This window comes from Schistocerca americana, chromosome 5 (assembly GCF_021461395.2).
Source record: "Schistocerca americana isolate TAMUIC-IGC-003095 chromosome 5, iqSchAmer2.1, whole genome shotgun sequence".
Taxonomy (NCBI): Eukaryota; Metazoa; Arthropoda; class Insecta; order Orthoptera; family Acrididae; genus Schistocerca; species Schistocerca americana.
This window is the reverse complement of record NC_060123.1, coordinates 218,271,705-218,297,447: the sequence shown is the minus strand read 5'-3', so window position 1 is coordinate 218,297,447 and position 25,743 is coordinate 218,271,705. Positions and strand designations below refer to the sequence as shown.

General features: G+C 38.7%; 1 protein-coding gene across 9 annotated transcripts in view; it reads left to right on the top strand.

Annotated features, from left to right (window-relative positions):
- LOC124616710 (probable phosphorylase b kinase regulatory subunit beta) overlaps positions 1 to 25,743 on the top strand; it is a 187,631-nt gene that overhangs the window by 74,803 nt on the left and 87,085 nt on the right. For 8 of the 9 annotated variants that reach the window (XM_047145060.1, XM_047145054.1, XM_047145058.1 and 5 more), the window contains exons 11-13: positions 1,339 to 1,353; positions 19,095 to 19,325; positions 19,431 to 19,618. In XM_047145060.1, coding sequence (XP_047001016.1) covers positions 1,339 to 1,353; positions 19,095 to 19,325; positions 19,431 to 19,618 — 434 coding nt within the window. The remainder of the gene's footprint in view (positions 1 to 1,338; positions 1,354 to 19,094; positions 19,326 to 19,430; positions 19,619 to 25,743) is intronic. The other variant, XM_047145063.1, reaches the window with a different exon arrangement.

Below are 25,743 nucleotides of genomic sequence, written 5' to 3'. Positions count from 1 at the left end.
GTAAATAAATATGAATGATATAAATCGCAGAGCTAGGTGGAAGATGGTTTCTGCAGAGTAGAGAAGAGCAAAGACAAACTAGTGTTGGAAAGGAACTAAGAGAGGAGAAAATAGAAAATAAATTTATAAGGAAAGCAATTTCTTAAAGGTGTCAGATTAAAAGTAAACATGGATAAAAATAAGAAATAAATAACCTGAAGAAGAAAGAAACTGCAAGAGGAATGGATAGAGTGGGAAGTGGGAATCAACAACTAAGTAGAGGAAGCATGGGTTATAAAAACAGTTAAGATAGGAGAGAGATACATACGTATTGACAGAGAAAATATTAACATATGTTTGTGTGCATAGTAGCAGTGTCCATTCATGTATAGAGTATCAGTTTCTCTTGTTCTGCTTTCCAAAATTCTGAAAGGCGGGTTAACATGGCCTGAGTTGAGAGAAAGCACTAATTTCACTGCTGTTAAGTTAAATAGCTTGTTATGGAACAGAACTGGGCCAAAAATTTATTTCTATGTCACCTTTATAAGTGCTGCATGGACTATCTTAGATTTGGTCACTTCTTGGATACTACAAATGTTTACTCCCTCTCCTTCCCTGAATTCCACACCCTCCTCCCCGTCCTGCTCTCCATAAAGGAACATCATTATGATTTCAGCACTCAGCATGTCATCATTGAAAAAGGTGATGGAGTTTTTGAATGCTTTCCATAATTTTTTTAGAAGAATCGTCACTGTGTATCACATATTGTGCAGTTTCAGTCAGCTGAAACCAAATGGCAGAGAAGCAGCTGTTTGCTAATATTCAAACATTTAAATCTTAACTACCACTCAGAATAGACCGCATGCTGAGATCACAATTCTTGGTGACAAGTGTTAGCTCCTGAACTATTGCACATTATTCTCAGGCCATTCTGGACAAGTGTTCTGTAAGTATGCAGCAGTCCTCGGGGATGTGTAGAATGTTTATTGTAATTATCTTTATAATGTGACGTATATTGATAGAAACAAGAATCAATACTATTAATGCATAAAGACTTTCTAGTCAAAGTGTATATCCTCATTGGAAACAAGATCATAAATGTGTAACTACCATTACCTTTCATTTTGAAACATATGTGCTGTCATTAACAAGATCTAGATATTAAGTTGTAGCTGAACCGTACTGTAAACATGATTCCCCCCCCCCCCCCCCCCCCTAGTTGTAACCTGCTGCTTATTCCTTTTACAAAAGTGCAATATTTATTCATTATTGAACACTCATTATGTTATTAAAGGTAAAACTATAACATGTTTCCACATGTCTTGATGAATTATTAAATGTTCTTTTTTTCCATTTTAGGCAAAACCAACTATTGTAAGTACATCAAACTTTGTACACAGTAGATTGTTGCTGCAGAATGTGTGCTTCTGTGGCTTGTTTCTTTTCTCTGCTTTTGAAATTTCTTTTTCATCTTTCACTGACTTTAATGTCCACTTCCTTGTGTTTGGAAAACATTTTAGACGTTTTTCGGAAAAAAGATTGTAAGATGAGCATCAGTAAACATAAAACAGTCGTATTGTGTTGCATTGTACTTTACATTACTGTATTGATCTCTCTTTCATCATTTTTTGGTACTAGATACTGAAGTCTACTCAGTTTAAGTCAGATCATTTTGGGGGAATTGGATTAGGAAATAAGACACTGAAAGTATTAGAGATGATTTGCTGTAGGAGTAGCTAAATAACTGAAGTAATGTGGAGTTTCAGTAGCAAGGAAAGCTCTGCTGAAAATGAGAAATAAGTTCACATCGAATATATATTTAAGAGTTAGGAAGCATTTTTCTGAAAGTGTTTGTCTGCTGTATTGTCTTAAATGGAAGTGAAATGCGAACATGTAAAGACAAGAAGAGAATGTGGGATAAAAGTTGTAGAGGGAGACTAAGGGTTTAATATAACAAGAATGTCCAAAAGAATGTAGGTTGCAGCAGTTACGCAGAGTTTAAGAGGCGTGGTTTGGTAGACTGTTGTGGTATGCTGCATCAAATTAATCTTCTAAGTGAAGACGAAACACTAAAATTTTTAATGATGTTACTACCATGTTTTGTGCAGATTAGAAAGTTTATATTATTCCTGCCTGGTGCTTATCAGTTAATCACTCTTTTATCACTGTTTATTTTTGGTTCCAACAAAAAGGATTCTATCTATGTTCCCAGTAATACTTTGAGATACAATTATATCAGAAAGTAATTAAAATTTAATTTCTTTCATTTCTACTAAATGAGTTTGTATTAGATTTTGTTCACTGAATTTTGCCATGACAAATATATTTAAGCGAATCACTATAAATAATGGACTCTGTAATAACTTTAAGACTAAGCAAAGATAAAAAACTGAATAGCACAGAGAAACAGAGGCAAAGAGATGGCAGATCTGAGACTTATACTGACATTAATATCCAAGGGTAAATTTTAAATTTAAGTAAATCACTATAAAAATGTACTTTTTGATCATTTTAAGACTAAGGAGACGTAGCAAATGGAATATCACAGAGGAACAGAGACAAAGAGACAGTGTGTCTGAGACTTATAGTGACATTGACATGCAAGGGAAAATTTTAAATTTGGGATCTTATGTTGTATGAACTTCATGGGTGTCCATGTTGAAACCATAAAGCCTTTGTAAATATTATTCTTCTGGCTGGTTATGCTTGGTTTCTTCGCAGTTGTAACCTAAAGTTTCTATACGCAAACTGCTTTTATAGTACCCACCCTTAAGTGGTCTGGCTATTGTGATTCTATGGAGTATAATATTCAATAGATTGCAAAAACAACATTTGTTGTGACTTGGCAAGACAGCCAAGCCACTATGATATAGCCGAAAGGCACGCGGTTAAGTTCACGCAGGCTGGTGTGAGGTCTGGAACAGTTAAAGGAGTTGAGTCTAGTAAAAAAAGTACGTAGCTTCTGGAATACTTAACTTTAATCCATAATTGGTGAACATCGGTCTGACGGTACATGCATCACAAGATAAATAGCAAATGATAATGGCGCCTTGCTAGGTCGTAGCAAATGACGTAGCTGAAAGCTATGCTAACTATCGTCTCGGCAAATGAGAGCGTAATTTGTCAGTGAACCATCGCTAGCAAAGTCGGCTGTACAACTGGGGCGAGTGCTAGGAAGTCTCTCTAGACCTGCCGTGTGGCGGCGCTCGGTCTGCAATCACTGACAGTGGCGACACGCGGGTCCGACTATACTACTGGACCATGGCCGATTTAAAGGCTACCACCTAGCAAGTGTGGTGTCTGGCGGTGACACCACAACATTGTTTGTTATATGCATCAGAAACCAAAAAGTTATGTTTCTAACACAAGAATTAAAACTCTGTGCTCAGACTCCACAGTACAGGATTATGAAAATTTATGACAAATTACAAGGGAAAAACTTCCACAATGTGGAACTAGATATGTGGATCGAAAATTATATGCCACCTTTGTGGATGTGTGTGTTATATAATTATTAAATCCTAATAGAGCTATCTTTGGCTTTTGCACTGTGTATGTGGCTCAGTTATATTACTTACACATATGAGTCTTGTATACATTTAATAAAATCAATAATTTATGTTAGTGTAGGCGACTTGCCTACAACAAATAATTACATAGCCGTCCGGTATAATGAGGTAACGAAAAAAAATATTTATTCGTGAAAACTCACACTAAAAAAAAAACAAAAAAACAAAAAAAAAAAACAGAGAAGTAACAAAAACTAGGAGATTCTATAGTCTTACGGCAAAGATAAAAAACAACACATGACCAAAAAATAACTCTCACGCACTTTTGATATCACTTTGCACCAGACATGAAAAATGTCACTACCACACAGCCCTATACTTGAATTTTATTCAATGTCCAGCTCTGGTGTGTGTCGTGTGTCTCGGGGGCGGTGATGATGTTATTTGTGGTGGCGATTCACCTGTCTTGGCCGATGTACTGAGCGGTGTTTCGGTATGCTCTGCGTCCATTTTGTGTTGATGCACAGACGTGGTGTCAGAGGTCGGAGAGGGTAAAATCAATGCTGGCTTGACACGTTCAATCGCTACCTTTGTCGGAACGCCATTGTACATTATGTCCACGGATGCTTATTTCTACTCAGCACCTGAAATGGGCCCGTATATGGTGGTTGTAAAGGCGATTTGACTGAGTCTGTTCGCAACATTACGTGAGAGCAATTGTACAACTCTTTGTATACAAACACCTTACGGTTGCCATGGCGAGAAGGTGGCGGGCAACGTATATTTGTGCAGTGACGTTTTAGCTGCTGCACCCAGTGTGTGAGGCCCTCTGATCCAGGTAGTGAGGTTGGTACTAAATAATCTGCAGGAATCCGTAGCGGCTCACCATAAACCATCTTGGCAACTTATGCACCAATATCAGGTTTGTGAGCTGTCCGCAGGCCTAACAACACTAATGGTAATGCTTCCATCCATCTCTCTTGATGACACCTCAATGCTGCTTTGAGTGTTCTGTGCCATCGTTCGACCATACCATTACTGGCAGGGTGATAGGTAGTCGTGTGGTGGCGTTGGAAACCGCACATTTTGGATAGCTCGAGGAACAACGTAGATTCGAACTGACGTCCTTGGTCAGTTGTGACATGAAGGGGCATCCAAAACGGGCAACCCATATACACAGAAACATCTTAGCAGTAGTTTCAGCTGAAATATCGACTATTGGAGTTGCTTCTGCCCATCTTGTGCACCTATCTATGGCCGTAAACAAATATCTGTAACTCTCTGACTGTGGGAGAGGTCCAACCAGGTCCACGTGAACATGTGCGAATCTAGCAGAGGTACCTTGAAAAATCTCCAATATCAGCATGCACATGTCATCCTACTTTACTTTGTTGACAAGGAATGCAGGAACCTACCCAAAGGCAAGCGTCTCTTTTCATAGAAGGTCACACATAGCGGTCTGTCAGCAGCTTGATTGTAGCGTTGGCTCCTGGGTGCGATAGTGGGTGGACACTGTCAAATGCCATCTTGCGCAATGTTTCTGAAATGAGTAGTCTTGGTCTGCCTTGAGAAAAGTCGCACTACAGCTTCCGCTTGGAGTTAGGTACCAGAATTTGCTTGAACGTCAGACCTGTAGACGGGTCGTTTAAAAGCTGTCGTAGCTCTGCATCCTTGGTCTGTTCCACTGCAGGTTTATCATAGTCTAGAATTTCTGTAATCCCGCAAATACCTGAAAAATAGTCAGCCACTAAATTTTCTGCGCCTCTTAAATGACATATATCTGTCGTGAACTGACTTATGAACTCAATATAATGGAACTGTCTTGGTGAGCACTTATCACTGGTGTTTTTAAAAGCCGATGTTATGGGTTTGTGGTCTGTAAACACAGTCACTGGTCTAGCCTCTATTTGTGGGCAGAAATATCAAATTGCTTCGTAGATCATGAACAATTCTCTGTCATACGCACTCCACTTCTGTTGTGCAGTCTGTAGCTTTTTAGAGAAAAACCGTAGTGGTTGCCATTGCCCTTCTACACGCTGATGCAGCACCGCCCCTATTGCTGACTGGCTCGTGTCCACAACAATAGCTAGCTGTGTGTAGTGAACTGGGTGAGCGAGCAACACTGCTTTGCTGAGACTTGCTTGAAGATCATTAAATGCTTTGTCCATTTCTTGTGTCCACTTAATTATTCGTCGACCTTTGGCGTTGCGTCCCTTGAGTGCATCAGTGAGTGGTGCTTGCACCGCAGCCGTTGCTGGCAGGTGACATCTATAAAAATTTATTACTCCCATGTATCGTCGTAGCTCTTGGTAGTTTGTCGGTTTCGGAAGGGCCTGTATCGCCACGATCTTCTCTGGCAGAGCAGTATACCTTCTGATGACACAGTATGGCCGAGGAAAGTGACTTGGTTCTTGTGCATGAGACATTTATTTTCGTTTAAAACAACTCCGTAGTCAGATAGACTCTTGCGAAGTTGACACAGATGCTGTTCATGTGTTTGACTATCCGGAGAGAAAACCAAGATGTCATCAATATAAGCAAAGCAAAATGTTAATCCCTTTATCACCTCGTCGATAAAACGCTGCCAAGTCTGTGCTGCATTCTTAATGCCAAAAGACATAAATAAAAACTTGAATAATCCAAATGGTGTAATCACTGCTGTCTTCTGAACATCTCTTGTAGCCACCGGTATCTGGTTGTATGCTTTCTTGCAATCGAGGACGCTAAAAATTTTTGCACCGGCCAAAGCACATGTGAAGTCCTGTATATTAGGTACTGGGTATCTATCTGAAATAGTTCTTGAGTTTAATGCTCGGTCATCCCCACACAGTCTCCATGATCCATCTTTCTTACGTACAAAGTGTAGGGGTGAAGACCAGGGACTGTCTGACCGGTGAATTATTCCCACCTGTAACATTTCCTCGAATATCGCCTTTGTTTCTGTCAATCTCTCTGGTGCGATTCTACGTGCTCGTCGTGAAACTGGTTGTCCTGGCGTAGTACGAATATAGTGAACCGTACTATGTTTAACTTCTTTTGTCTGTCTGTCAGAACATCTCCGATTCTTCTCTTCGTCATGTAGCTCTTCGGCTACAGAGTTGCCAATCGCCTGTAGCTTCTCACAAGTTGTATGCCCTTTAGTGCTTGATATTGCACTGTTGTCTGTCAGATTTAACAAACGTTTTCCTTGTAAGTCGACCGCCAACTCGAAATGTGCCAGAAAATCAGCACCCAAAATAGGTTCTGATATACCAGCTATCACAAAAGACCAGGTAAACTGTTTGGAAAAACCCACATCAATCTTGCACACTTTACATCCGTACGTGTTAATCACCGAGTTATTCACTGCCTTCAAACGTGGCTGTATGTCTTTTTCATTGTGTGGCACACGGCTGACAGGAAGCGAACTAATGTCTGACCCAGTATCCACCAAAAACCTTGTAGCCGTAAGTACATCTGATACATACAATCTTTTCGAAGCAGGAGGCATATGTATTGACGATTGCTGTCGCTGACATGAAAACACTGCACTGTTTCTGTACATACCTTGGTTGTCTGAGTAGGCGCATGGTGATGTACATCTTGTAGCATCTCTCCCAAAACGTTTATGGTACCAACACACCTTATGCTCGTCCTCTTGTTGACTTCGTATTTCACGCCCAGCCTGGTCTCTCTTGCGCTTAAAGATAACTTGTGGTCGCTGTAGCGTGCGTAGCTGTGCTCGCAAATCCTCTATTGCAGTTTTTAAATCTCTAATTTTGTTTGAACTTTTTGTTGTTTGTCGCGTTGCGACCGCGGCACAGTTTACTGTTATATCGTCAGTTTGGTCTTGCTGGTAGTGGTAGTTACCATACATGGCATCTGTCGACGTCATTGCGACTGTTGCAGTAGGCTCGTGCGTCTCGTAGATTCTGTCGGCAGCGAGCAACAGTTTGTCAACTGATCTTTCGTCGTATATAGCTAGTGTAGTTCTTACTTGCATTGGTAGCTGTTGTTGCCATATGTGGAGTAACAGTTTATCAGAGACTGTCGATCTATCTACCAGGCTGCGTAAATGACGCCAGTATTCTGACGGGGTCCTATCTCGCCGTTTCTCTTGGTCCAGTACTTGTTTGACTCTGATGTTGACTGACTTCACACACCGAGAAATTAATTCTTCTTTCAGTCTACAGTATGCTCCTTCTGTAGGCGGGTTCACTATAATGTCAGGTATCAAAACCGAGGTCTGATGGTCCAAATTACTTATCACCAAGGTGAACTTCTCGTGATCATTGACTGTTCTTTGTTGTAGAAATATATTTTCCATTACCACGAACTATGTGTGTGGCTGAGAAGGCATGAATGGGGGTGGCCGTAATTGTAACCATTGAGTTGGTGAAGCGTTGAAACCAGTGGGTACTTCCATTGCTGTTACTTGCTGTGGTTGTGCTGCAGTAGTCCCAGTTTCCAATGATGTTGCCCTGCTGGTGTGTGCCATGGTTGTTGAACCAACATTGTTCCTTTGGTCTGGTATATGCTTTTAAGTTCATATCTTTCGAAATATGCAACTGTAAAGTTTCTATCTCATTCTGAAGCCTATGAATTTCTTCCGTTATCGAACCGTATCGTTTGCCGTCATTGTTCATTGCTTTTGCAGTTAATGTTCGACGTAGCTAACGAAAGATTTAAAGTACCTCAATCGGAGGTCACCAAGTATGTAGGCGACTTGCCTACAACAAATAATTGCATAGCCGTCCAGTATAATGAGTTAACGAAAAAAATATTTATTCGTGAAAACTCACAATGAGAAGAAACTAAAAAAAACAACAACAGAGAAGTAACAAAAACTAGGAGATTCTATAGTCTTACGGCAAAGATAAAAAACAACACATGACCAAAAAAACTCTTGCGCACTTTTGATATCACTTTGCACCAGACATGAAAAATATCACTGCCACATCAGTAAACAATGAGATAATAAAATTTCTGACTGTTTGAGTTCTGCAAACTTTGTATTGAAGAAAAGTACTTTAGGCAGTGAAATGTAAATACTTCTTTCTATTATCTGAGTGTTTCATGACACTCTACCTGTGCCTCATATGGAAATCAACAAGTAAAAGATTTTTTTCTCAGAAGTTCGTTATTATCAATTTCAAATATCCTTGACACAGCCCATTTTCATATGATCTTATTTTTAAAAACCTTTGTAAAGACAAATAAGTGGGTCATATTTTTGTAGCAAGACAATTGGTGTATAAATCATGAATAGGAGCATATAAAATGTGTATCTGAAAGTGAATTATGCAACAGATAGTGCACCTAAATCATAGTGCATAAAATATCTGTGCGCGCCAAGTGTAATATTGATGGAGCTCTGAACAAGAAGAAAATCCTTGGAGGGTGTATTTCTCTTATTCCAACTTATAGAATATAAATAATTCTATCGGGAAAGAGAAACATTCACAGTATAGAATATGTGTTTAGCTGCAGATTGTCATATGTCTCTTTCCACATGTGTGTCCATACACATTGCATACCATGGAGAATTAATGGGGGGGGGGGGGGGGGGGGGACTGCTATTTAATTTAAAAATATTGATGTGCCACTTTGATTTACGTACAAAATTTGTTAAAAGAATAAAACTCATGTTTGAAAACAAAATGACATAAATGTTTTAAAAGAAAGCAGCTAGTTGTATTTAATGTGTGTGTGTTTCATTTAAATAAAAAGATCATAGTCACTAACATAAGCTTCATAGAAGCTCCTACAAAAATACGTAAAAGTGGATATGGAAATGAATTTTTTGAAACAGAACTTCCATCACTGGTAGGCAAACAAGGATATATGTGGATGGGCACAAATGCAAGCAGAGTTTCTCCAGAAACTTGAATAACATGTAATGTAAAGTAATAGGAGGTAAACAAAGTGCAAAAGCTACATAATTATCCACTGTTTGCATTCACTTCAACTGTTCATATGGTCTTCACCTTGGTATCCAATCTCAAAATGACAACTTTCTCTAGTCTGTTCTTTTCTCCCATTCCCGTTGTAAACCACTAAAGGAGGATGTTTTTACCAAGAAGTTTGTAAATAGAGGTCTTTTTTTTGTGTATCAGTTTTGGTGTTTGTAATATTTTACATTCTTATGAAATTTCTAGCTTGCACATGTGATGTTCTGTAACAGGAAGAAAAACAAATCCCTGACTAAATTTCCTTTTTGTTTTCATTTTCTTTTAATCTTCTTCTTGCTTTGTGTGCAGAGCACATTGTTTGTGACACTTGCATGGCATGTTTCTCTTCATGTGCATTGTGTCTAATATTTGTTGCTATCTTAGCTTGATAAATCCACTACCGTTAACTGTTTTTCTAGCTTGTAAGCTTCCAAAATCATGAGTAATACACTCTGATTCAGTTCTTGCACCAAAAAAAATCCCGTACAGTAAAAACAAAACACCTACTAATGAGACAGTAAAGTTGCCATAAAGATGTAGCATGCTTAATTAATTTGTGTTGTGTTTCCACACACCTTATTTCCTTTCAAGAAAATAAGTTAGATGGAGCACAAACTGGTTCTACCTGGAGGAAAGGCCTGTGCATATTTGATATATGGAATCTAATTACCAGGAAACATATTTATTAAGGTAATACATATTCAGAATAATTTATGAATATTTTTGAGAACTAAATTGTAAAGTCTGAGTTGGTTTACTTCAGCAAATTATTCTACAATATCTGAATAGCCTTTTTTCCCTTTACAAATGTTTGTCTTCTTTCATTATTTCTATTTATTTCCTTTCCTTTTCCCATTGTTTTTATCAGTGTCTTAAGAGAGCTGCTGAACTGATCTTCGGAAAACTTTAGAAAAATATTCATATTTCCATATGTACATACAAAGTCTTAAATCCTAAACTGGTCTGGTTATGAGAATAAATCTCCAAAGTAATTTTGTAAATAACTCCTGACATAAATTTTGCTGACTGCTAGTTAGTTTCAGCCCCATTTTTCAGTTTTATATAAAACAAATAAAATAATTGAATGTTAGTCTCCAGTCTGAATAATTCATAGCCCATACATATTTACCATTATGCTGAAACACCTGTCCTGTGCATGATGTGATGTGTCTGACAATGCTGAGCAATTAAATGAGAAACAGCTGCCTGTTTGAAGAGGTAGTACTGCTGCTGCCTTGGTTAATGTTCATATTAAATATCTGTCTTTTTGTTGTATATTGGAAAGCACTTCAACTAGCAAAAAACTTGATAAAGTATGAAAATCCAAACACCAGATTACTTCTCTATAAGCAAAGGATATAAAGCAACGAAAAGTAATGTAAGTGAAGAGGGATTTGCAAAAAATAGATAAATTGCCACTGTTTTACTAAATGATGCCTTCTCACCTGCTATTGCTTATATACGTTGCTTTATCTTTTGCAGTTGTATCTTCTAACTCCTTGTGGAATACACACTTAGTTTAGATCTTTAATAAAATAATTTTCCACTTGACCATTTGATACCTAAACACTACTTGAGCATTGGTAAAATAACCACAGCCGAAAAGAAGACTTACCAAAAGGATAGTTGCTTCACACCATACAGCAGAGGTGCTGAGTCGTAGATAGGTACAACAAAAATACTCTCAGAAAGTGAGCTTTTGGCCAACAAGGCCTTCATTGGAAATAGACAAAACACAAACACACACACACACACACACACACACACACACACACACACCTCTCTCTCTCTCTCTCTCTCTCTCTCTCTCTCTCTCTCTGCTACGGCCAGTGTATGTGTGTTTCTGACAAAGGCTTTGTTAGCCAAAAGCTCACTTTCTGACAGTCTTAATTGTTGTGCCTATCTGCGATTCAGCATCTTCACTATATGGTGAGTAGCAACTATCCTTTTCATAATATTGTTACATTCCACCCTGGATATTCCACTGTCAAATAAGATGTAATTTTTAATTCTGTAACATCTACTTCAGAATTCTTTTTATTACATGTAAGAGGTACACACTGTACCTTTTTCTGAAGTGCTACCAGAGGTAAACAAAATGGCATGAATGGCTGTATAAATCTGAGAAGTTACTCAGTTTGGTGTTCCTAATTCACCATATTCACTAATGACACTATCATTTACAAGACCGATTTAAAACAGTTGCACACAGATCATAAACTCCCAAAGGTAATTTCAATGACATATAATAACTAACATTTTCAGAGAACGCACTCCTCTAAGTCCCCAGATACCCAACTTGTCACCAAACTTAATTGGGAACGTGTACTACAGGCTATGTTCAAAAATTGAACTCATCTGATTTGGCACTGAAAATGCATTCTCACATTGGGTTGAATTTGTAACAAATACTGGCAACTTTACTTATTTTCACTCTGTAATATTGCTTGGAATCAGTCTCTGTGGAAACTACTTATATGCTAAAGGGCTTCATTGTTCAGTAAAGAGTGAATAAAATAATATGTAGAGCAGGTCCAAGAACCGCTTGCCATAAACTGTTCAGGCAGTTGAGAATACCTATGACTGCTTCCCAGTGCATATTTTCTCTAACACATTATGTTATAAAAAGCCAAACCTCTGTGAAAACAGATCAAAAAGACCCAGTGATTACACCAGGTGCATTAAAGACATCCAGTGTTATTAAAAAAATATTCTTGATGCAGAAATATGCAAAGCATGCTGGCACCAAAATTTTCATTTTGCTTGCCATTGAGCACAAAGCCCTAAGAAATCAAAAATTCCTTTTCACTTCTAAATTAAGACAGTTTTGTTGGATCATTACTTCTATTTAGTTTATGTGTTGAACAAATAATTGAACTTCATAAGCAGTTTTCGTTTCTCAACTGTTGACATAAACACTGTGTATATAAGCTGGTTTCATGCAAATAATATGCTTATTTGTGTATTTTGACACCATATTTGTATTATATATGCACAATTGTATATACTGTTTGGTCTTGAATGTTGTGTAGTATTTGTCTTATTACTGTGTATGTGTTTTTGTTTATAACTAAACTTGTTGTTTGACTTTAAGGTAAATTCAGTAGTATCTTCAGTGGAAGTCAGCTGCAGATATAGCAGGGGAAGCATTTAGTTAAAGGCTCTGAGTTGGAGATATCTTAATATACGAGGCTGTGCTGAAAGGTAATGCCTCCAAATTTTTTATGTGAAAACTCTCAAAGATTTTGTAAATGAAACAAACATTATTAGCATTCAACATCTTTATTCTTCATGTCCACACACTTATTTCTCAACATAGTCACCGTAGCGATGAACACATTTCTTCCAACAAGAGAGTAGTTTGTTGATATCATTGGTGAAGAGTGTTTGACATTGTTGATGGAGCCACTACCTCACCTCTGCTTGCACCGCTTCATCACTATCAAAGTGAAGTTCTCAAAGGTGTTCTTTAAGTTTTGGAAACAGGTGAAAATTGGATTTGACCAAAGCAGACTGTAAGGAGGATGATTATGTGGAATAACACTTTGAATTCAAAACTCGATTACAGCATGGTGTTTCTCACACACCCACATAGTAATGCTACACACTGCCTTGTAATGCTACAATTTGGAGTCCTCTAGTGGCAGAGGAATGTGGAATGTCAGATCCCTTAATTGAGCAGGTAGGATAGAAAATTTAAAAAGGGAAATGGATAAGTTAAAGTTAGATATAGTGGGAATTAGTGAAGTTCGGTGGCAGGAGGAACAAGACTTTTGGTCAGGTGAATACAGGGTTATAAATACAAAATCAAATAGGGGTAATGCAGGAGTAGGTTCAATAATGAATAAAAAAAATATGAGTGCGGGTAAGCTACTACAAACAGCATAGTGAACGCATTATTGTGGCCAAGATAGACACAAAGCCCATGCCTACTACAGTAGTACAAGTTTATATGCCAACTAGCTCTGCAGATGATGAAGAAATTGATGAAATGTATGATGAGATAAAAGAAATTGTTCAGGTAGTGAAGGGAGACGAAAATTTAATAGTCATGGGTGAATGGAAATCGACAGTAGGAAAAGGAAGAGAGGGAAACGTAGTAGGTGAATATGGATTGGGGCTAAGAAATGAAAGAGGGAGCCGCCTGGTAGAATTTTGCACAGAGCATAACTTTATCATAGCTAACACTTGGTTCAAGAATCATGAAAGAAGGTTGTATACATGGAACCCTGGAGATACTAGAAGGTTTCAGATAGATTATATAATGGTAAGACAGAGATTTAGGAACCAGGTTTTTAATTGTAAGACATTTCCAGGGGCAGATGTGGACTCTGACCACAATCTATTGGTTATGAACTATAGATTAAAACTGAAGAAACTGCAAAATGGTGGGAATTTAAGGAGATGGGACCTGGATAAACTGAAAGAACCAGAGGTTGTACAGAGTTTCAGGGAGAGCATAAGGGAACAATTGACAGGAATGGGGGAAAGAAATACAGTAGAAGAAGAATGGGTAGCTTTGAGGAATGAAATAGTGAAGGCAGCAGAGGATCAAGTTGGTAAAAAGGCGAGAGCTAGTAGAAATCCTTGGGTAGCAGAAGAGATACTGAATTTAATTGATGAAAGGAGAAAATACAAAAATGCAGTAAGTGAAGCAGGCAAAAAGGAATACAAACGTCTCAAAAATGAGATCGACAGGAAGTGCAAAATGGCTAAGCAGGGATGGCTAGAGGACAAATGTAAGGATGTAGAGGCTTATCTCATGAGGGGTAAGATAGATACGGCCTACAGGAAAATTAAAGAGACCTTTGGAGAAAAGAGAACCACTTGCATGAATATCAAGAGCTCAGATGGAAACCCAGTTCCAAGCAAAGAAGGGAAAGCAGAAAGGTGGAAGGAGTATATAGAGGGTCTATACTGGGGCGATGTTCGTGAGGACAATATTATGGAAATGTAAGAGGATGTAGATGAAGATGAAATGGGAGATATGATACTGCATGAAGAGTTTGACAGAGCACTGAAAGACCTGAGCCGAAACAAGGCCCCCGGAGTCGACAACATTCCATTAGAACTACTGACAGCCTTGGGAGAGTCAGTCCTGACAAAACTCTACCATCTGGTGAGCAAGATGTATGAGGCAGGCGAAGTACCCTCAGACTTCAAGAAGAATATAATAATTCCAATCACAAAGAAAGCAGGTGTTGATAGATGTGAAAATTACCGAACTATCAGTTTAATAAGTTACAGCTGCAAAATAATAACGCGTATTCTTTACAGACGAATGGAAAAACTGGTAGAAGCTGACCTCGGGGAACATCAATTTGGTTTCCATAGAAATGTTGGAACACGTGAGGCAATACTGACCTTACGACTTATTTTAGAAGAAGGATTAAGGAAAGGCAAACCTACGTTTCTAGCATTTGTAGACTTAGAGAAAGCTTTTGACAATGTTGACTGGAATGCTCTCTTTCAAATTCTGAAGGTGGCAGGGGTAAAATAGGGGGAGCGAAAGGCTATTTACAATTTGCACACAAGCAGATGGCAGTTATGAGAGTCGAGGGGCATGAAAGGGAAGCAGTGGTTGGGAAGGGAGTGAGACAGGATTGTAGCCTCTCCCCAATGCTATTCAATCTGTATATTGAGCAAGCAGTAAAGGAAACAAAAGAAAAATTTGGAGTAGGTATTAAAATCCATGGAGAAGAAATAAAAACTTTGAGATTTGCCAATGACATTGTAATTCTGTCAGAGACAGCAAAGGACTTGGAAGAGCAGTTGAACAGAATGGACGGTGTCTTGAAAGGAGGATATAAGATGAACATCAACAGAAGCAAAACGAGGATAATGGAATGTAGTCAAATTAAGTCGGGTGATGCTGAGGGAATTAGATTAGGAAATGAGACAGTAAAAGCAGTAAAGGAATTTCGCTATTTGGGGAGCAAAAATCTGATGATGGTCGATGCGGAGAGGACATAAAATGTAGACTGGCAATGGCAAGGAAAGCGTTTCTTAAGAAGAGAAATTTGTTAACATCGAGTATTGATTTAAGTGTCAGGAAGTCATTTCTGAAAGTATTTGTAAGGAGTGTAGCCATGTGTGGAAGTGAAACATGGACGATAAATAGTTTAGACAAAAAGAGAATAGAAGCTTTCAAAATGTGATGCTACAGAAGAATGCTGAAGAATAGATGGGTAGATCACATAACTAATGAGGAGGTATGGTATAGAATTGGGGAGAAGAGGAGTTTGTGGCACAACTTGACTAGAAGAAGGGATCGGTTGATAGGACATGATCTGAGGCATCAAGAGATCACCAATTTAGTACTGGAGGGCAGCTTGGAGGTTAAAAATCATAGAGGGAGACCAAGAGATGAATACACTAAGCAGATTCAGAAGGATGTAGGCTGCAGTAGGTACTGGGAGATGAAGAAGTCCCATAGTGCTCAGAGCCAACTGGGAGATGAAGAAGCTTGCACAGGATAGAGTAGCATGGAGAACTGCATCAAACCAGTCTCAGGACTGAAGACCACAACAACAACAACAGTGCCAGAGGGCTGAAAATATGTAAACATGAAGAATAAAGATGCAGAATCTTAGTAAAACTTGTTTTGTTTAAAAAAACTCTTAAGAATTTTCACATATAAAATTCGGAGGCATCACTTTCCAGCACACCCTCTTGTATTAGCACATGCTTTTCAATAATAGAACATAAATTATCAAGAAACATTTCAAATATTTTCTAACTGGATTTAAATAATGACCTAGAACTGTTGATGTCAGATTATGTTTATCAAACAGGTAGGTCTTAAGGTTGCACCTAGAAATGCTGGTTGACACCATGAGCTCCATATGGGGCACTTTCAGCTTACTAGCTACTAGAAGGTTCAACTGTATGAATGTGTGGTGTCTGTTCTTCCAAACATGGAGGACATGGACAGGGATTGTGGCTAGGTGGTTCTGGGTGGGAATGTGAGTTGGCTGGGAGGTGTACCAAGATAGTCCCTCAGATTCGAATCCCGGGCTGGCACAATTTTTCACTCTTCACTGCTGATTCCACATCAAGTCCCAATACAGCTGACATCAATAATCAATAGCCCCTTTCCTCTCCTCCTCCCCCCCCCCCCCCTCCACCTTCGATTCATAAGAAGGCTCAGCTACTTGAGCCTAAGGGTGTTATAACCGCAAGATGATTGTCACATTCCAATGCTTACAATAAAGGTGAATCAACAGAGAGCCTAAATTTTCATCTCAAATCCCTGTTTCCATATCTCTCTAATATGATTTGATGCAGCATCAATCAACATTTAACTCTAATGTCATGACAGCATTTAACATACTGTTTTGTTTCTGGCATTGCCAGTTCTATCCACTGTAGTAAAGCCATGCTAAATTTGTGTATGTGTTGCTAGAATACAGCAACATAAGTGTCACCTACTAGTGAGAGCCTCACTAACAAGTAGATGAAATAACAGTGCAAAACACTTGTGGTAACTTTCAGTTGTCAACAGTTTTCTTGCTTGGTAACATTATGGGAAGCACTGACGTCAGAATAACATGCAAAGTTTGACTGTTGTTTGGACAGCATATGTACATTAGCATATATTGTTTATTCTTTCACATATTATTTTGACCATTCTGTGCTGATTCACTATTTGATCATTGTGTCAGTTAATCGTGTATAATAAAATGTTGAATTCAGAAGTGTTGATTCATTGATTTCGAAAGTATTGATTCATTGCATAAAGGAGGAGGAGATGAGTTTTTCACATCCCGTCAACAATGAGATCAAGAGAGATGGAGCACAAGCTCAGATTTGGGAAGGAAATTGACCGTGTTGTTTCAAAGGAACCATCCCAGCATTTGCCTGAAGTGATTTAGGGAAATGATGGATAACCTGAATCAGATAGCCAGATATGGGTTTGAACCGCATTGCAGAAAGGAGGGCCAGTGCTCCGAAAGCTTGCACAGTTCCATAACTTTTACATAATTTCTCCTGCCACCACTTGGTGGATAGATTTGTTATCTATCTAATTGTATTATATTTCTACATATTAATGTTTTTCATTGATACATTACATTTTTAGTGTCATTTGCAGAGATTATGATGTGGTTGCCTTAGCTGCACTCTTTCTCAACTTCGATGCAACTGTGCTTGATGGTAACGAAAATGACGATGAACTTAAGATGTTATTGCTTTTGTATTTTCTTTTCTGGCCATTACTTCTCATTGAACGTCAGAAGGAACAGTTTCAATGAGACAATGTACTTTCGCCAGAGACATGGGTTGTAGACAGCTTTCAATGATGTGGCATGTATCATTAATAGCTATATCCGCTTCTTTGGTATCATGGGATCTTTATGATACAGGGAATGCATATTCAACTGCAGAGCAGTACAAAGAAAGTGCTGAAGGCTTCTCTGTTTCTGGTTGTACTCCCCACGTTGTTCCTGTCAATTTTTGAGCATCATTAATACTGATAGCCACTTTCAGTGTTATTTTCACAGAGTCCTGCTTAAAAGACAAAAAAATATGATCATTTGAATTTAGTGGTTTGCTAACTTCACAATAACATTTCAAACAGTGGGCCTGAGTATGTGCGACACCTGGAAAATCTCCTTGGCAGAATGCCAAAAATTGTAAGCCCTAACCTTCACAGCCCACAAATCTGTCCACAAACTGATAAATTCTGACAGAAATCATGCATTAGTGATGTGTTATATCAGCATTTATATCCTTTTGAAAGTGTAGCCTCATGCCATATAAAGTATGTTCCATGGTGAATGACCAGGGAAAATTAGCCATGTAATATAATTAAAAAAATTGTGGCCTGCAGCATTCTGCATTCTTTGTTCATCCCTCTCCCCCCCCTCCCCCCCCCCCCCCCCTCTCCCCCCATCCAGCTTCTCATCAAGATGAGTTATTGCTATTTATATGTGATTAATTTTTGTTCTGTCCTTACTATTTCACTATTGTAATAGCAGTAGTTATACAAATTCAGTCTTAGAATTGTTGTTATCGTTTAATGTCCTGCTAGCTACAGATAACTTCTCTGTAAGGTAATTTAATTTTTCAGTTATTACAACTGCCAAAGAAAGATAAATGCAACATGCCAGATAAGAAATGTACACTTAACTTTACAGTTCATTGCTTCAAATAGTTGTATATGCTACTCTGTGGAATCCATTGTGTTCATGATGACAATACCCTTCCTTCTTACTTAAATTTGTAATTTTACTGGCATAAAGCTTGAATTAGAAAAGGAGTAGCTCTGTGCATTTGTCTGACTCAACAAAATAAAAAATTACTAAATTTAAACAAGTGATCCATAGTGCATGTAGTTTAGAAACAATTTGTATGTCAGTTTAGAGTATTTACAGATAATCATATCGACATATCATATGACCACAAATTCCTCATTTTTCTTTTTCATTTGGCAGTATGTATTCAAGAATCAAAAAATGTTAGTGCCAAACCAGGAATCATTTGCATGACACCATGAAGTATAAGTGATATCATTGTTTATCACCCTAATTGGATCATGCTGACAGACAGTCTTGATAATTTTTCATTTCATTAATTGGTGTGAAAGATAAGGAAAACATTTTTTTGAAACCTTAGAGCTAAACCTTATGTTTCAATAACTTTGACATGGTATATGATGGAAAAATTTCTCATGCAGGGAACAGCTACAGATTTGGTGGTGCAAATTGTATTAATTGCAGAATCAATGCGCTTGCAAGCTATGATGGCAACATATGGCATACAGACTCAGACCCCACATGAGGTGGACCCTGTTCAAATATGCTCTTCTCATGAGCTGGTGAAAGTGTATGAACACCTTGGTGTAAACAACAAGTTAAAGTTAAAAGGCCGGCCACTGAGACCTATTGGGGCACTTGGAACCAGTAAAGTAATTGAATTTTGCTATATGAAAGTCATCCTTTGCCATACTAGGCATCTTTAATTTATTGTTGAAATTCATTTTGTAATTAATGCATGGTTCTCTTTTCTGAAGGTGTACAGAGTTTGTGGACTGACAGTTTTATGCTACCCTTTAATATTTGAGGTCTCGGAGTTCTATCTATACCGCGATATGGCACTACTGATTGATGATATAAAAACAGAGCTACAGTTTGTGGGGAGGTATTGGAGACTATCAGGTCGGCCAACAGTTTGCCTTCTTATTAGGGAAGAGCACATGAGGTAAGATAAAAAATATAATAACCATAATACTCCAGTATACTAAGATGTCACTTAACTCTGTATATCTTTTAGAACATTTAATGCTTCATATTCATTTGTGATAACAGAATTTAGGTATGGAATTGCAAGGTAAATTCATCCTATAACCGTTTATGTTTCTGAAATGTTTGGAAAATACATGAATCAGATACACACATCCAAAAAAGTTTTCGATCACCCTGGTTCCCAGAACTCTTGAAGATAGACATGACTGTGGATATTGTATCACAGACACAGTCCCTTTGACTGTTTAGAGATGTCACTAAATCTGACCAAAGATGTAAACAACCATTCATGAGCAGCACCTATTACATGGAGGGGGTTCGACAGCCAATCGTTTCCAGTCATTCCACCAGGAAGGAGGTACACGGCTCATGTTTTCTGTAGTTCAACCATGCCTAGATGGTCAATACTGCAATTTAATCACATCCACATTGTTACTTTGTGCCAGGAAGGGCTATCAACAAGGGAAGTGTCCAGGCATCTCAGAATGAACCAAAGTGATGTTGTTCAGACATGGAGGAGGTACAGAGTGACAGGAACTGTTGATGACATGCCTGGCTGAGGCTGCCCAAGGGCTACTACTACAGTGGATGACTGCTTCGTACAGATTATGGCTCAGAGGAATCCTGACAGCAATTCCTCCCTGTTGAATAATGCTTTTCGTGCAGCCACAGGACGTCGTGTTACGACTCAAACTGTGTGCAGTAGGGTGCATGATGTGCAACTTCACTCCCAACCTCCATGGCGAAGTCCGTCTTTGCAACCACAACACCATGCATCGCGGTACATTTGGGCCCAACAACATGCCGAATGGACTGCTCATGATTGGCATCATGTTCTCATTACCAAGGAGTGTCACATATGCCTTCAGCCAGACAATCATCGGAGACGTGTTTGGAGGCAACCCGGTCAGGCTGAACGCCTTAGACACACTGTCCAGTGAGTGCAGCAAGGTGTAAGTTCCCTGCTGTTTTGGGGTGGTATTGTGTGGAGCCGATGTACACCTGAATGCCATCCTCCAACCAACAGTGCAACCATATCGGCAGCATATTGGCGAGGCATTCATCTTCGTGGACGACAATTCACGTTTCCATTGTGCACATCTTGTGAATGACTTCCTTCAGGATAACGATATTGCTCGGCTAGAGTGGCCAGCATGTCCTCCAGACATAAACCCTATCGATCATGCCTGGGACAGATTGAAAAGGGCTGTTTCTGGACAATGTGACCCGCCAACCACTCTGAGGGATCTACACTGAATTTCTGTTGTGGAGTGGGACAGTCTGGACCAACAGTGCCTTGATGAACTTGTGGATAGTATGCCACAATGAATATAGGCATGCATCAATGCAAGAGGATGTGCTACTGGGTATCAGAGGTTCCGGTGTGTATAGCAGTCTGGACCACCACCTCTGAAGGTCTTGCTGTATGATGGTACAAAATGCAATGTGTGGTTTTCATGAACAATAAAAATGGCGGAAATGATGTTTATGCTGATCTCTATTCCAATTTTCTGTACAGGTTCCAGAACTGTTAGAACTGAGATGATGCAAAACTGTGTTTGAAGTGTGTATATTCCTGCCTTCAATGAGCAGATGTTCAAAGAAATAAGGCCTACAAATATTTGCTATGAAACTATTATAATCTCTTTTGTAGAAACTAGTCTTTTGAAACCCTGAGAAGCTGCAGAGGATATCAAAGAGATTCTGAGGTCAAAAAGTTCTGTCCCCTGTATTTTTAATTTGTGGGTCTTACATTAAGCTGCTATTCTTATCACAGATCTGCCCATGGCCTTCAGTAATTGTTGCATGTAAAGTGATATTCAGTTCTTTTAATATAAATAAATTTTTAGCTTAGGCTTTATATTACCTCTCTGTTTGCAGAGGTCACTGATGAATTTATAATTTGGGAAGAACCTTCTGTAATCTCAGTAATGAAGTGACTGCAACATGTGGCCCATTATCTTAGTAGACAAACAAAGAAATTGAATGCAGTTATTCACTATACAGAGAAAGCATTGAATAGTAAACAGGAATACAAATGAACTCTGTAGAGAACCCATTATGGGAGCCAAACTGAGTGGAAGCCAGTAGGTTCATGTCAGAAGTGTAGGCCAATGTTCTGTTTGTTTTATCTTATTTTATTAATTCATTCATTTATTGAGGACCATGGGAGTCCTAACTTCATGCTCATGGTGTTACTCATTGCCTATAGCTAAAGAAGATTTTTCTCTTTCTTACAATTTACCTCAGTGTACAGTAAGTCATATACTGATGAACTCATTGAAAGAAAGTTTTTCTTCCTAAGCAATTTTGTATCAGAACTAATTTTCAGGGAAACACTCCAAACTATTGTGAGTAGTTCCAGTCTGGAATAAAAAGAATGTGCAACATGGAAGCTTTTCAGCTTGTATAAAATCTCATTTGCATCACTTAAATTTTTCATTTGTTTTTCAGGTTTTAAAATCAAACTTGAAAAGTACTGTACACCTTTTTTCCAGTAGTTGAGAAAGGGTTGTCAGAGCAAATTTTCTCAAAGAAAAGAAAGAAAGGTATAAAATGAAGAACCCAAAAGACATAAAAATGCATGTCTAAGTAGAGATTATTTCCTTGTCTCCATTTTTATGTATGGTTATTATTGCTAAACATTTAAATCTTTCAGGAAATACACTAGTGAGCCAAAACATTATGATCACCATCCACCATGAAATTCAGTGCTGCCTGGTGGCACTGCAAGGATCATGACATGATAAGGAAAGTATATAAGCAGAGTATAGACAAATGGGGAATCATTCTAGCAACAATATAGGTCACAAATGGGGAAATCCACTGACATCAGTGACTCTGACAAGGGGTGGATTGATGTGCCATGGTGCCTGGGAAAGTGAATGTCAGAAATGGAGAAGCTAGTTTATATGCTAGTGTTATGACCATCTATGGAAAGTGATTGAAGAAAAACGAAACTATGAGGAGCTGACAAGGTGTTGAGGACAGAGACTTGCCTGCTCTGTAAAGTAAGGTAGGTGGCAAACTGTGTCAGACATGATTGCAGAATACAATGCTGGTTCAGGCACAAGTGTTTCAGAGCACACTATTCAGTGCACCTTGCTGAACATGGGACTCTGCAGTGGACATCATCTATGTATTCCCATGTTGACCCAGTGACCTGGTTAGTTACAATTGCAGTGAACATCGGATCATCAAGATTGTGGATCAATGGAAATGTATTGCATCATTGGATGAATATCTGTTTTGTTACACCATCTCAATGGACATGCCCAAATATGCAGTCATTCAGGTGAACAGCTGACAGCTGCTCAAAACCTGCACCGTATCATGGACACAGATTGCGGGAGGGGGCGGTGGGGGGGGGGGGGGGGGGGGGGGTAAAGGGTGGCTTGGTTAGAAGTAGCCCTCCTCCCCTTTGAATGCAAGTGCAATATTTTGACTTCTGAAACATAGTACACAGCTACAACAAGAAAGAATGCAATAATTTATTGTTAGCATTCTTCTGTCAGCATTTCTGTTTATTTTATCAGTGAAGATAGATGTTTCTCTTTGCGGTCTGCAAGATGACTTTCTCAATAGAAGAAAGCATTGAAATAGTGGAAGCATATGTGAAACAGGTTCGATTAAGGAAACTCGTGAAATGTTGGCGGTCAACAAGTATCTTGATAGGGGACTACCAGCGAAGAGAGAAATACGGAGTCTGTTTAAAAATTAGGTCACTTACAGATCTGTGCAAAATTCAAAACGATGAAGAATTGCTTCATTTTGCACACCAGAAGTTGTTGCAGACATTTACTGAAGAATTATTGAGAGCCCAAAGAAGTCTACACACAAATTGGCCCCACAAGACATGTGAGTAGGAGGAGTTGCCAGCGGATATTGAAAAGTCTTAATTTTAAGTTATATTGTGTAATGGTAGAGCAGGAGTTATGGAAGGATGACAGTCAGAAATGTGAAAATTACTGCATGTAGCTTTTGAATGACATCAACAATGGTTTGTTAGATCCTTTCTGTCACATCATGAATGATAAAGCATGGTTTCATCTTCCTAGTCATGTGAATTCATAGAACATGAGGTACTGGGCAACACAGAAACCTAATATTGTGTCAACAACCTCTCAATGATGAGAAAATTGGCATTTGGTATTGTGTAACAGGAACGTGCATCACGGAACAGATATTTTTTGACACTACTGTCAACATAGTTGCATGCTACACATCTAAGGTAACCCTGGGATGAGTCCATGACGTCTTCACTGAGGAAAAAACTGTCAGCAAACATTTATGGTCATCATGTTCACCGGATCTAACAACATCATGTGATTTTTTCCTGTGGAGACACTTGAAGAGCAAGGTCTATAAAACAAATCCAGACACAATACAGGAACTGAAAGACAACACAGCCATGAAGTGGCCATCATTGACATTCAAACTTTATGCCAGGTGTATCTGAATATGCTTAAATGTGCACAGCTGTGTATTGATGTTGCAGGGGGTCATTTTCAACATCTTCTATGAATGTTTTTTTCACTGTAAATAAACGTTAAATCCATTTTAGTGGTTCATTTCTGTAATTTTGCTGCATTTCCTTTATGCTTACTTGGGCTGCCTTTATCTGTGCCATCCTACAGTGTGCCATGGATGACATTCATCTGGGCTTCCTAGGGGCCTCTCATCATAATTGAAGGTATGTGACAGCTTGGGAGTACATGAACATTACTGTGGATCACTTGCATCCCTTTGTGTTTTATGTCTTTCTCGACAGTGATGCCATCATCTAGCAGGATAACTGTCTGTGTCACATGATGAGAAACATGTCCCAGTGGTTTGAGGAGCATGATGGTGAATTCATGATGATGTTTTGGCCACCAAATTTTCCTGATGTAAACCTGATGGAATACATCTGTGATGGTGGCAGGTGCCAGGTCCATTTCCATGTCTGCAGACCACTAGCCCTTAATATATGGGAACTGTATTACATGTGTGTAAAAATCTGGTGCCACATACTTCAGGAAACATACCAAGGACCTGTCAAATCCATACCATGCAAATCACAGGTGTATGCCATTCTAAAGGTGGACCAACATGCTATTGAGCAATGGATCATAATGTTTTGGTTCCTCTACATCTGTTCTCTGTAAATCATCATAAGGTGAATGGCAGAGGGTATGCCCCACTGTACCAAATATTAGGGTTTCTTCCAATTCCATTCACACATGGACCATGGGAAGAATAGTGGTTTGAATGCCTCTGTGTGTGCAGTAATTATTGTAATCTTATCCTCATGATCCCTATGTGAATGATACATAGGAATTGTTATTAAATGCCAGTTCTTGGAACTTTGTTAACAGACTTTCTCATTATAGTTTACATCTGTCTTCAAGAGCCTGCCAGTTCAGTTTCTTCAGTATCTCTATGATGCTTTCCCATGGAATAAACAAACCTGTGACCATTCAGTGTACCTATAAGCATATATTGATTACAAAGATAATTTTGTAGGCTTGTTCATAGTTTTATGTTTGAAACTATCTGTTCGTAGTATGAAGGTGGTTTGATGTGTGTGGTAAATTTCCATGAAAGAGTGAAATGTTTTTGTTGCACCTTCATAGTTGGTAAGCTTGATTACTTCAAGGATTGTATAAAGAATTTCAACAGTGTACAGCATACAGTTGATTATTGACAGCTGTCTAAATTGGTCACTGTGTCAACTGCTATTGAAATGAGAAAAAACTGGGTTTTGTCATGTTATTAAACATTTTCGTTTGAAGGGCTAAACTGCCACACAAATCAAAACAGAATTGGATGAAGTTCACATGGACTCTCCACCACCATTGAAGATCATTTACTTTTGGATTAATGAATTTAAATGTGGTCAGAGAAGTGCTGAAGGTGAAGCCCACTTTGTCCATCCAGTTGAGGTCACCACAGAGGAACCATTAAGAAAATCTACGATATGGTTATGCAAGACTGTTGGATATAAAGTCATAAGATTGCTTAGACTGTAGCATCTCAACTGAGTGAGTGCATATCCTGCACAGAGAATTGACTATATGTGAGGTGGATGCTGCAGTTGCT